Source organism: Saccopteryx leptura, chromosome 3, assembly GCF_036850995.1.
Source record: "Saccopteryx leptura isolate mSacLep1 chromosome 3, mSacLep1_pri_phased_curated, whole genome shotgun sequence".
In the NCBI taxonomy this organism is placed as follows: domain Eukaryota; kingdom Metazoa; phylum Chordata; class Mammalia; order Chiroptera; family Emballonuridae; genus Saccopteryx; species Saccopteryx leptura.
This window is the reverse complement of record NC_089505.1, coordinates 256,082,235-256,096,142: the sequence shown is the minus strand read 5'-3', so window position 1 is coordinate 256,096,142 and position 13,908 is coordinate 256,082,235. Positions and strand designations below refer to the sequence as shown.

At 42.0% G+C, this 13,908-nt stretch overlaps 1 protein-coding gene across 3 annotated transcripts in view; it reads left to right on the top strand.

Moving 5' to 3' along the window:
• Positions 1–13,908, top strand: part of COMMD1 (copper metabolism domain containing 1) — a 143,795-nt gene that overhangs the window by 27,701 nt on the left and 102,186 nt on the right. The window contains exons 3-4 of one of the 3 annotated variants that reach the window (XM_066378205.1): positions 181–271; positions 1,112–1,135. The exons of the other annotated variants lie outside the window; for them this stretch is intronic. Of the exons in view, the coding sequence (XP_066234302.1) occupies positions 248–271; positions 1,112–1,135 (48 nt within the window). The 5' untranslated portion in view covers positions 181–247. The remainder of the gene's footprint in view (positions 1–180; positions 272–1,111; positions 1,136–13,908) is intronic. 3 annotated transcript variants of the gene reach the window in all.

The following is a 13,908-nucleotide window of genomic DNA, read 5'->3' as shown; positions in this document are numbered from 1 at the left end:
GAAAACAAATTATTTCAAGAGTGTGCCAAGTCATGCTGTAAGAGAAAAAGACCACAGAGTTAGAATTTAAAATTAAAGATTTGGTTATCATAAGAACTGCATTGCAGGAAGGAAGAAGGGGAGTGGTGAGCACCCCAATTCATATTAGTTCATCAAAATTGTATTTTTCTTTTTTTATAGGAGATGTGTGTGTTTATAGGAGCCAGGGGAGTAGATTGACTTAATATCACCTGGGAGGCGGGTTCTCATGACCCTCAGGAAAGAAGAGACTTAAATCTTAGGTAGAGAACATGAGATCTCATGATACTCATCCTTGGAGAAGGGGCAGATATGGAGCTGGTAGACTTATGTTAGCAAACTTCAAAAAGGCTGTTTGTTAGGCAGATTGATAACAAACGTTTGAAAGAGAACATTGTGTTTATCCAGAAAATGTTACAGATTTATTGTTTGAATCTTTTTCTGACTATTGAAATAAAATCTTGCGTCTTATTGAGGATCTCTTGTCTTTGTATTAATCAGGGAATCCCAAAGTTTGTTCCACAGAAAGCAGTCCCTCAAGTTACTATTTTTTAAAAAGAATTCAATGATCAATTAAGATTAGAAAATGAGCCTGACCTGTGGTGGCACAGTGGATAAAGCGTCGACCTGGAAATGCTGAGGTCGCTGGTTCGAAACCCTGGGCTTGCCTGGTCAAGGCACATAAGGGAGTTGATGCTTCCAGCTCCTCCCCCCCTTCTCTCTCTCTGTCTTTCCTCTCTCCCTCTCTCTCTCTCTCTCTCTCTCTCTCTCTCTCTGTCTCTCCCTCTCCTCTCTAAAATGAATTAAAAAAAAAAAGATTAGAAAATGCTGCATACTGTATATTTCTTTCTTGGAGATGGGCATTAACATATTAAATACACTAAGATATTCTGCATAAAGAAACATGTTTAACTTTCTTTGACTCAGGGTTTCTCAAACTTATTCGAGCCACAGGATCTCTGCCCCCCCCCACCTCCATAGCAACCATAATAGTTTTCTGTGGAATAAGTGGTCTATAATAGTTAACATTTATGTAGTTCTTACTATATACCAGGGACTATTTTAAGTCCTTTACATATATTAATTTGTTAATCTGTGCTGTGCCTCCCCACTCCAGGTACTAGTGCCTCACAAATGTTGATTCTTGGAATAAGAGGTAGTAGTATACAGAAGCTGAGATGCTAGATTTGGACCTAGGCTAACCTAGATTAGATCCCCAGTTTGTGATCTTGGGCAAGTAATTTAATCTGTGCTTCTTCTTTTTTTTTTTTTTTAAAGATAGTGTGTTTCAAGTGTGGAACAAGTGAGTTAGGTTTGCTTGTTTGTATTTTGCCTAATTGGTGCATTGATGCGGGGCAGCGCCATGTGTGTATAGTCTATGGAAGGCTGCAGGTGCTTGCCCTCAAGGCTGCAGAGTGTAAATTGTGGACTGCCTGCCTCCATGGGGAGCAGCGATTGTTAGCTATTGTTTGCCAGAGAAGGGGTATTTCCACCTAGTCTCTTTTTCTTGTGGTGGCCTGTGTCCTGTGAGTCTGGTGAGTCCCGAGAGTCCGAGAGTGAGTCCCTGGAGCCTGGAGAGGGGTTCAGGGCTTGGGAGCCCTGAGAGAGAGGAAGCAGTTTTCCGAGGGGTTCAGGGCTTGGGAGCCCTGAGAGAGAGGAAGCAGTTTTCCCTGCCTGTTTACTTGTCTGCTGTTGCAAGACTAATAAATGGAATGGCCCACCATTTTCCGGCTCCGCAGTTCCTTTACCATCTGCCCAAATCCAATGTGAACCTGCATGGCCATGGCGAAACAAAGTTTTTGATTTATTATGTGTCATGGATTGTGTAAAGCCAGTATCCACGGCCAGGGCCATCATCACAGCAGCCCAGCCCATGCAGGTTCGCATTGGATTCGGACAGTCGGTAAAGAAACAACGGAGCTAAGAACTGATGGGCTGTCATCTTTAATTCTAGCTTGCACTCGGCGGGCAAGCAAAAAACACACACTGGGCTCCAAAACCCACTCACATTCAGTGCTCACAAAGCTACTGACTTATCCGAGTTTCCTAGAATCAAAGGTTTCTAGCTCACCAGACTTATTCATCTCTGTTCCCATCTCCTTCCTTTTCCAGCATCAAACTGCACAAACTGGCCTCTCACTCAATACTCCGCCATCTTGGCTGCTTCTCCTGGCCACATGGCCTCTTTCTGCTCTCCTCTCTGCTCTCTCCTCTAATGATAATCTCAGGAACCAAAAGCGAGCAAACACATATATCATATTTACAAACTCATTTGACCAACAGATTGGAAAATTCTTTTTCCCTACTGTAAGGACAGTAGTTGTGGCCACCATCACAGCCACCTGGCTTGTGCAGGTTCCCATTTGATTCGGACAGACGGTAATGAAACAACGAAGCCAAGAAATGGTGGTCATTTTCTTTATTTCTAGCCTCACACTTGGCTGACGAGTTAAAACAAACACACAGGCACCAAAACCCATTCACACATTCTCCAGTTCCACAACCAGGAGAATCGTTTCCAAGTTTTCCTAGAGTCAAAGGCCTCCACCAGTTCACAGGGGAGCTCATAAAGCCCCTCACTTCTGTTCCACTTCAGCACCCGGCCATCTTGGCTGCCTGCTTCCTCTGCAACAATGTGGTCTCTGCCAAAATGACCTCCTAGCTCCTCCTCCTTAAAACTTTTTGGCAGGACAATCCCTCCTCCAACACACATTAGCATAACCAAGCCCCTTCCCAAGCAGTGGCCATTTTTTAACAATAAAAGTAAGCAAAACCAGAAAATACAGATTTTACAAACTCATTTCCCCAACTCCTACTGTTCTTAAATTCTTATGGCTGGACTAATAAAATTGGCACAAGACCAGATTAACAGGAGAAAATGTTAAATATGTGGACACAGGAGAATAATGCATGCTGCACTCAGAAATGATGAACCGGTGAGCATTTTATACTTTTTGAACAAAGAAACAATAAATTTGTGAAGAATTGGCAAGACAAAAAATGCTTGCTCAGTTGGTTCGAGTGTCATACTGAAACATCCCCACGTGGGTTGGATTCCCAGTTAGGGTACTTATAGGAAGCAACCCATGAATGTACAAGTAAGAGGAACAACAAATGAATGCTTCTCTCTCTCTCTCTCTCTCTCTCTCTCTCTTACGCTGTCTCTCTAAAATCAGTTAAAAAATTGTTCTTTTAAAGTTAGTGATCAAGGTTTGGGTATTCATTAGGAATCCATTATTTGGACTTGTGTAGTAAATTACCAAAGAGGCAACAAGGTTTGTTTATACAGGCTTTTTTGGTCCTGGATTTTTTAACTCCAATGGTAAGGGTGTCTCTCCCCTGTGAAGCAAGGAAGGCACCTTCCGTAGGAGAGATTTATTTCCCGCATTCAAGAAAACAAAGGAGGGGAGTCATACTCTGCTAGTCAAGTAACTTTAATTTGGAGTAATCAGTATAACATTGTGGAATATTTTGGGGCAGCCTGTTTTAGGACCCGACATATGAAAATATTCAAACATAAGAAAAATAGAGAATAGTATACCCCTTACCTGATTTATAATACTTTCTTTCCTTATTTTTTTTTCTGGAGTATTTTAAAGTACATGTCATGATATTTCACTTTAGTATCTTTAAACTACATAATTACAATATGATTATACTAAGGAAGGAAAACAGGCCCCCTCCTTCCTGAAAAATAAGAAACGAATAGAAGGGAAAGGAGCCAGCAGGGATAACTGAGTCAGCCAGTTATAATTTAACTATATCCCATAGTCCTCTAAATGGTTGCTTAGAGTCACTTACAGTACAAAGCAAGAATAGCAGGATCTGTATGTAACTATGACCAGTGATCTGGAAACCTCTTCCCCCCCTTGCTGACCCCACTGAGACTTCCCCTCCCCTCTCCTGGAGTCCTGGGAAACCTTAAACAAGGAAATCACGTGTCCATTGCTTAGATACTATAAAGGTATATAACCTGTGAGAAAATCTAATTCAAGGAGCCTGTGGTTTGGAGCTACAAGTCCCACATTCTCCACAGGCTTAATAAATTCTCCTTCCTTATTGATTAAATTATCTGAGTGTCTTACCTCCATCAGGTTGCTTCCTGCTACAATACAGTTAACAATAATTTCTTAATATTCAGAATTCTCTTATTGCTCCCATAAATATCTTTTGTTCTGGTACATTCAAACCAGGATCTGACCATAGACCACACATTTCATTTGATCACTATGTCTAGAAGGAAATTTAGAAGTAGAGATGAGGTTGAGGGAGCCATTTTTGAATTTTAGGAATGAAGTAGATCACTAAGTTCCTCTGCAGAGACTGAGGGGAGGAAGAAAGAATTGGAGTCTGGAGAGACTAGAAAAGGTTGGGAATAAATATACAGGTGATCCTTGAACAACATGGGTTTAAACACATGGGTTTATTTATGTGTGTGTTCCCCACCTCCCAGTAAATATACAGTAGGCTCTCCATATTCCCCGTGGATTCTACCAACCGTGGTTGGAAAATGGTTGAGAATCCAGAAATGTGGAGGACGGACTGTGTGCATTGTTCTGTGCCATTTTATGTGAGGGACTTGAGCACCCCCAGATTTTGGTATTTGCTGTGTGGACATAAGAAACATCTAAACCTGTTATCAATTTATTTGAGCCAAAATGACAACAGCTGCTGGGAAGCAAAATTTCAACGGATTGAGAAAATGCTCTGGAAAATGACAGTTTTACCACTTATTTTACACATCAGAGTCAGAGGGGGGTTACATGGTATTCATTGATGATAGATCAAGGAGGCAGAGAAAGTGAAGCTGTGAAATCTCTGAGACTGGATAAAAAGTATAATGAATAGACACATACTTCTATTACATAGGTGGGTACAGGATAGTTAACAGTAGTAATATAATAAATAACAAAGTAACAAGTAACAATAACATTACTAGTGAGGGGCTCTGTGATCTGCTCTGGCAGGGAGATTGTGCCCTGAGGGGTCTGGAAAAAGAAATTACCCTGACATTCCAAAGGTATGTTATCATAGAGGTAAAGACAGGCTCAGTTAAGGTAAAGATTGACCTTTACAAGAAAGTTACTGGCCTAGGATATGAGTACACACCATGAACTGCTTTTAGTTAGCAAGTTTTAATTTCAGGCCATCCTATGTGATTGATTACTTTGTCTCTGAGTTTGTAAGGGCTTCCTTGCTGGCCTCCCCTGAATTTGTCAGGTTTAGTATGTGGCTCCTTTTTCGTCCTTAGTGGGGATCCTGAAACCAGTCCCCTTTGGATACTGAAGGATGACTGTAGTTTTTAGGGAGTCTAAAGTTGTATGTAGATTTTCCAGTGTGTGGGGGGTTGGTACCCCAAACTACATGTTCAGAGGTCAACTGTAGTTAAAGATGGAGAAATAGATGGTAGGTAGCCTGTTCTTATAGTAAGTAGCCAGCTGAGAAAACCTTGCAACAAAAGCATTGAGAGTTTATAATTGAAATTGTCTTAATCAAATTATCAAACTAAGTAACATTAATAAATAAATTGGCCCGACCAGGTGGTGGCGCAGTGGATAGTGTGTCAGCTTGAGCGTGGGACCTCTGGGTCGCTGACTTGACCCAAAGGTCACTGGCTTGAACCCAAAATCGTGGACTTGAACAAGGGTCACCCACTCTGCTGGAGCCCCCCCCCAAGTCAAGGCACAAGTGAGAAAGCAGTCAATGAACAATGAAGGTGATGCAAGGAAGAATTGACGCTTTTCATCTCTCTCCCTTCCTGTCTGTCCCTATCTGTCCCTTTCTCTGTCTCTCTGTCTATGTCATAAATAAATAAATAAATTGACACCTGTGCCTCCTATATGTTTTGCCCAAAAAATGTATAAACCAACTCTAACGAGGAATGTCCCTGGAACACAGTTGACTTAGACTCTTCAAACAGTCAAGAGAGAACCAGATCATTGAGGGTCGTCTTGGACGCTCGCTACTTACTATAAGGAGTAACAGGCTTTATAAGTAAAGAAAACTATTTTGGGGGGCATTCAAGTGAAGATTTCAGTGGGCTTGAATATAAGGAGTATAGAGTTTATAAAATATCAAGATTGGTAGTCAGGTTAGCGATGATGGTAGTATTGTTAAAGTGTAATTTTCCAAAAATGTCAAATTGTGACACTCGTACAGGTACAAAAATGAACATGTTAAAAAAAATTATTTTACTTATATAAGGCAACCAGATAGATATAATTCGTTCAAAGGAAAAAATAAAAACAGCACAAATTTATATGGAGTAAAGGAATGGAGATGAACTGCAAATTAAGACCAAACAAAACTGGTGTTTTTCCACTACCCTAGGGATCCTCAATTAAATTGCTATTTGACAGGCTATAATTTACATATCTATCAGTAATCTACTGCTTACAAAGAGTTCCTAAACAGCTCAAATGCATTGAACTAGACTAGAATCTGATAACCTGGAAGAGTGTGTTATAGAGCAGTGATTTTCAACCACTGGTCTGCCAGAAATTTTGTGTGGGTCCGCAAAAGAATCTATAATCCTTGGGTCTATACTCTTCATACAACATCAGGGTGGTTAACTCATTCACAGACCAGCACAAAATTTCTGGTGAACCTGCAGTTGAAAAGCACTGCTATAGAGGATACATAGGATATTTTGTTTTGTTTCTCATTTAATCCTCACTACAATCCAATGAGGAGGTGTCCTTATCACCATATAAGAAATGATGAAATTGAGGTTTAGAGTAGGTCAATAATTTGCCCAAGTTCTTACTTAGGGAAATGGAAGTAGTACTGAATACAGGTTATTTTGACTCCTTAACCTGTAGTTTTAATCACTTAGACAGTTAAAAAACGGTACTGTATAGATAAAGGGTAGGGAACCACCAGTTTCTTGAGCTGTGTTTTAAAGGAGTTGGCAAAAAGATGGGAGTTGTAGAGGATATCACAGCCAGAGGAAGTAGCATGAGTCCTGGCATTGAGATGTAATACATCATGAGATATTTGGGGAACAATAAGTAAAAAGAACTTAAAAACTTCTACCTTCCTACTTTTATGAAGTATACTTCTTACTGATGACTAAACATGAGATTTGGAGGCCACCCAACTCCATTCTAATGAATTTGTGAATTTTAAGAGGCAGTTAGTTATTATGAAAATAATAGGACTTACCAGGCAGAAAAAACTTAGTTTAAGATCCCAGTAGTACAGTTTAATTAGGTAAAATTGGGTGAATTGCTTAATCTTTCTAAGCATCAGTTTCTTCACATACAGAATAAGAAAAAGGCCTGACCTGTGGTGGCGCAGTGGATAAAGCGTCAACCTGGAAACTGTGAGGTTGCCGGTTCAAAACCCTGGGCTTGCCTGGTCAAGGCACATATGGGAGTTGATGCTTCCTGCCCACCCCCCCTATAATGAATAAATAAAATCTTAAAAAAAAAAAAAAGAAGAAAAATAATTTCTGACCCTGGCTGGTGGCTCAGTGGATGGACCATCGGCCCACCATATGGACATCCCAGGTTCGATTCCTGGTCAGGGCACACAGGAGAAGCAACCTTCTGCTTCTCTCCCCCTCCCTCTCCACCTTCTCTCCCCCATCACTTCTTCTTTTCTCCCCCTTCTCTCCCTCTTCCCCTCTCACAGCAAGTGTCTCAGTTGTTTTGAGCTTGACCCTGGTCACTGAGTATAGCTTGGTACTTGAGCAGAGGCCCCAGATGGGGTTGCCAGGTGGATCCTGGTTGGGGCACATGCGAGAGTCTGTCTCACTATCTCCCATCCTTGCACCTAATTAAAAAAAGAAGAAGAAAGAAAGAAAAACTCCTAAACAGTGCTTGGCATATGGTTTTTATTTGATAACTGTAGTTTTTTTGTTTGTTTGTTTTGTTTTTTTGTGAGAGGGACAGATAGGGACAGACAGGAAGGGAGAGAGATAAGAAGCATCAATTCTTTGTTGCGGCACCTTAGTTGTTCATTGATTGCTTTCTCATATGTGCCTTGATGGGGGGGGGGGGTCTACAGCAGACCGACTGACCCTTTGCTCAAGCCAGCGATCTTGGGCTCAAGCTGGTGAGGCTTGCTCAAACCAGATGAGCCCACACTCAAGCTGGCGACCTCGGGGTTTTGAACCTGGGTCCTCCCTGTCCCAGTCCAATGCTCTATCCACTGAGCCACTGCCTGGTCAGGTGATAATTGTAGTTATTATATTAAAGTTCTACTATGTGGTATTCTCTCTATTCTTCCAGGAAAGTAATTTAAATCCACTGGATACAAAATATATTACAAGGGTCCTTGATAGCTTAAAAGAAGGGACCTATTGTTAGTATTTTTTATTTTATTATTATTATTTTTTTTGGTATTTTTCTGAAGTTGGAAACGGGGAGGCAGTCAGACAGACTCCCGCATGCGCCTGACTGGGATCCACCTGGCATGCCCACCAGGGGGCGATGCTCTGCCCATCTGGGGCATCGCTCTGCCGCAATCAGAGCCATTCTAGCGCCTGAGGCAGAGGCCATGGAGCCATCCTCAGTGCCCAGGCCATCTTTGCTCCAATGGAGCCTTGGCTGCGGGAGGGGAAGAGAGAGACAGAGAGGAAGGAGAGGGGGAGGGGTGGAGAAGCAGATGGGCGCTTCTCCTGTGTGCCCTGGCTGGGAATCGAACCCGGGACTCCTGCACGCCAGGCCAACGCTCTACCACTGAGCCAACTGGCCAGGGCCAGTATTTTTTAAATTAAACAAATATTTGCATAAATAATGCACAAGTCTTTCTTCATTTTAAGTTAGATTTTAGTTGTCTTTGAGAGCCATGTCCATCTACAGTGGAAACGATCTCATAAGAAGCTAAGTAATATGAAACTGGGGGCTTTTTAGTATATTTTTTCCAGTATCCTAAAGAGGTGACCAAATTTTTTAGTTTTGGCAAAGGAATTTGTTGTACAGTGTGTCCGTAAAGTCATGGTGCACTTTTGACTGGTCACAGGAAAGCAACAAAAGACGATAGAAATGTGAAATCTGCACCAAATAAAAGGAAAACTCTCCCAGTTTCATACCTATTCAGTGCAGTTTGATGTGGGCTCACACACAGATTTTTTAGGGCTCCTTAGGTAGCTATCCCGTATAGCCTCTACAGACTCGTCACTGACTGATGGCCTACCAGAACGGGGTTTCTCCACCAAACTGCCGGTTTCCTTCAACTGCTTATCCCACCGAGTAATGTTATTCCAATGTGGTGATGCTTCGTTTAAACGCGCCATATTCACGTTGCACTTTGGTCACAGATTCGAATTTAGCGAGCCACAGAACACACTGAACTTTCCTCTGTACCATCCACATCTCAACTGGCTGTATACACGGTGTTGTGTCATCATCTGCGCATGCGCACATGCTGCCACATCATCCTACATAAACTAGGAGGGTTTTTCTTATATTTGGTGCAGGTTTCACATTTCTATTGTCTTTTGTTGCTTTCCTGTGACAGGTCAAAAGTGCACCATGACTTTACGGACACACTGTAATATTAGCTTTTTCTAGAAAACTACTACTACCTTATCTACATACGCATGACCACGTTATTAAAATTCCAAGTGAGCCTGACCTGTGGTGGCGCAGTGGATAAAGCGTCGACCTGGAAATGCTGAGGTTGCCGGTTCAAAACCCTGGGCTTGCCTGGTCAAGGCACATATGGGAGTTGATGCTTTCTGCTCCTCTCTCTCTCTCTCTCTCTCTCTCTCGCTCTCACTCTCTCTCCTCTCTAAAAAATTAATTAAAAAAAAAAGAAAAATTAAAAATAAATAAATAAATAAAGATAGGATCCCATCTGCCTGACCAGGCGGTGGCGCAGTGGATAGAGCGTCGGACTGTGATGCAGAGGACCCAGGTTCAAGACCCCGAGGTCGCCAGCTTGAGCGCGGGCTCATCTGGTTTGAGCAAAAAGCCCACCAGCTTGAACCCAAGGTTGCTGGCTCCAGCAAGGGGTTACTCGGTCTGCTGAAGGCCCGCGGTCAAGGCACATATGAGAAAGCAATCAATGAACAACTAAGGTGTTGCAATGCGCAATGAAAAACTAATGATTGATGCTTCTCATCTCTCTCCGTTCCTGTCTGTCCCTGTCTGTCCCTCTCTGATTCACTCTCTGTCTCTGTAAAAAAAAAAAAAAAATCCAAGTGACTGCTATTGAAGTTTAAGAAGAATAGGAATTATCCAATAGAGGGAAACCATGCAGCTTCCAGGACAGTCATTTTCATGTGGCCAAAATCGGATAGTCACTAGGATTCTGTGTTGATGTTTTACGAATATTTTTCTGGTATCCAGAACTATCCAGTCTCTCTAAATAGACTTCTAAGAGACTGCTTGATAAACCAGGAAGCTGTTTTGTCACTTGATGGTTGAGCTCACTTGTCTATCCATTGACCAAAATATTTGTATGCTCTTTAGATATTCAAGACATCTTTTTCTAACATCAATTTACATGGAAAGTTAAGCTAATAATTGGATGATTGACTGAATCAGAGTGGAGGGAGTTGAAGTAATGTGTGTCTTTGGGGTTCTTTGGAAAAGAACCAAGTTTCAGTTATGCCAAGGACCTGGGAGACCTGGTTGATAGTTGGCTAAAGGTCCAGAAGATGTGGTGAAAAGTGTTGTAATTGAGTGAAAGTTTGAACTCCTCGCTGAACGAACGACAGCCAAAGGAGTTGGGGCAAGGAAAGTGACTTTCTTTGGAAAGCCAGTGTAAGGCCAGGAGCCGCCATCGTGGCCATTCACATGCAGGTTCGCATTGGATTCGGACAGTCGGTAAAGAAACCATGGAGCCAAAAACTGGTGGGCCATAACCTTTAATCCCACCTTGCACCCGGCGGGCAAGTAAAAATACACACTGGGCTCCAAAACCCAGTCACACTCAGTGCTCACAAAGCCACTGACTTATCCGAGTTTCCTAGAATCAAAGGTTTCTAGCTCACCAACCTTATTCTCCTCAGTTCCCCATCTCCTTCCTTATCCCAGATACAAACTCTACACAGACTGGCATCTCACTCAGTACTCCGCCATCTTGGCTGCTTCTCCTGGCCTCCTCCACGTGGCCTCCTTCTGCTCTCTGCTCTGCTCTCTGCTCTGCTCTCTGCTCTCTCATGCTAACCTCAGGAACCAAAAACCAAACTCCCGCTCCGTTCCCATTTTATAGTGTAGAAATCCAAACCCTTAATCCAATATACATAATAGGGAAGTCTCTTAATACAAAGTCACTTCTCTGAGGCATGATAGGATTGTACCACTTTACACCAAAAAGGGTAGGAAAGGCTTAATCCCAAAACCAAGCCCCAGGCTACAAGGATTCTGCCTGCCTTTAGCCCACCCCAACACACATTAATATCACCTGGGCAACGGCCTCTTTAACAAAGTGAGCATAATACATTTTATCTGCCCAACAGCCAGCAAGCCAAGAAGATGGTGAACTAGCATCCTAAAGAACCATCTTGAGAAAGTACAGAATTCAGGCTTCTTTTATGTCAGGAGAAGGGGCTAAGGAGTGGGGTTTGAGGTTAGAAGGTGATTCATGACCACAGATATTTGGACATCAGCAAAGGTGAAATTTTTTTGCTTTTGGTAAACTTCAGTTGCCATGGTCTGTCATGAGGTTCCTATAAATCTTTTGATAAACAATTATTGTTTTTGTACATACCTTTCTTATCTCCTTGAGGTAGTTTCCAGCAGGGAGGTTGTTTCAGTAATTACTAGGCTACAGATTAGATTACTTTAATGATTAGTATATCTATGTGCAGGACTAAACAAAAGTTGCTAACTGACATAATTGAGAACTGTGCAGGCTTGAGCAAGATGGAGTCAGAAAGACTAATTATTTTATTTTATTACATTGTTAGCTTCAGTTAGGACAGGCAGCCTTGGGAATTAAAATTTTGGGAAGATATGTGCCGGAGGAAATTGGCATTTGAGGCTGAGGATTTCTATCTCAATTGTGTATCTCTAAAACCCTTGAAAGCCCCTATGGTCTTTATCATCAAACTCATGGCTGAAACAATAGGAGTACTCAAGCAATTGAAAAATAAGTAAGTAAACATTTTAAATAGTAATGAGATAGTGAAAAACTCATAGCTTTGAGTTCTTTATTTTATCAGATACAGCTAGTGCTCGACTTAGGACCACGATTGGTTCCGACAGACCGGTTGTAACACGATTTGGTCGTAAGTTGAGTAGGCTATATGTACAGTACTGTGAAATGATATTATAAAAATCTTTAAGTCATATTTTATCATAATTTTCTTTCATTATTGTTATATATCATAATTTTTTTGTTCATTTTATGCCATTTGTATCATCTCTATACCATTTTGTTTCTTATTTTTACATTTGTCAGGTTTAAGTAAAACACTGCATTACCAGTTCAACTGGTTTAATATTTGCAAAGACAATTTCCTCTTGGTAGACATCTTGGGAGGGGTTTGATGAAAAATATCCAAGACACAAAACACAAATTGCTGTACCAAGTCTGGGATAACAGTTGAAATGGTGCACGCGGAGATGGTAGTGCTGCCGGAAGCTGGTCCGCACTGTCCTACGCCCAGCTGGGCAACACTGGTGCTGCCAGATGTGGAGCAGTCATGGCTAGCAGTTGTGGTTGTAAAGTCGAATGGTCGTAAGTTGCATAGGTCGTAACAATCAATATTTGTACCCTTCTTTTTGTTTTTCATTGTTTCTGTTCTGTTTCAATGTCTTGGGGTCTACTGGTGTAGTTCCCCAAAGTCTGGATCCCCAAAGTCAACCTACATTTTTCTGTAGTAAAGCCCTGGATCTCAATGTGAACAGTCACATTTGTGTTGTTATATTCAAGTTAAAGTTTAGTAGATTATAAATAAAATGAAACATGTCTTTAATAGAAAGCACTCTTTCTGTTTATGATTTAAAGTTTTCTTTTTTTATGTCTTATATGCAAATTAATTTCAGGCAACAGTGCTGCAATCAGAGACTAACCTGTGTCTTTCTCTTAATATTTAACTTTGCAAATTTGACATTGATGGGAATGAAAATGGCCTTCTCAACAGACCCTGCCAACTCAAGAGACCTTGTCTCATTTTTCAAATTGGCTGCAAATCTTTTTTTCTTCTCTTGACAATATTCTTTTTTTTTAATTTATTCATTTTATTTTTATTTTAATTAAAAAAAATTTTTTTTCATTTTTAGAGAGGAGAGGGAGAGAAAGAGTGAGAGAGAGAGAGGAGAGACAGAGAGAGAGAAGGGGGGAGGAGCTGGAAGCATCAACTCCCATATGTGCCTTGACCAGGCAAGCCCAGGGTTTCGAACGGGCGACCTCAGCATTTCCAGGTCAACGCTTTATCCACTGCGCCACCACAGGTCAGGCTAATTTATTCATTTTAGAGAAGAGAGGGAGAGACAGAGAGAGAGAAGGGGGGGAGGAGCTGGAAACATCAACTCCCATATGTGCCTTGACCAGGCAAGCCCAGGGTTTCGAACGGGCGACCTCAGCATTTCCAGGTCGACGCTTTATCCACTGCGCCACCACAGGTCAGGCTAATTTATTCATTTTAGAGAAGAGAGGGAGAGACAGAGAGGAGAGACAGAGAGAGAGAAGGGGGGGAGGAGCTGGAAACATCAACTCCCATATGTGCCTTGACCAGGCAGGCCCAGGGTTTCGAACCGGCAACCTCAGCATTTCCAGGTCGACGCTTTATCCACTGCGCCACCACAGGTCAGGCTCTTGACAACATTCTTTTTTTTTTTTTTTTCTGTATTTTTCTGAAGCCAGAAACGGGGAGAGACAGTCAGACAGACTCCCACATGCGCCCGACCGGGACCCACCCGGCACGCCTACCAGGGGGCGATGCTCTGCCCCTCTGGGGCGTCGCTCTGTTGCGACCAGAGCCACTCTAGC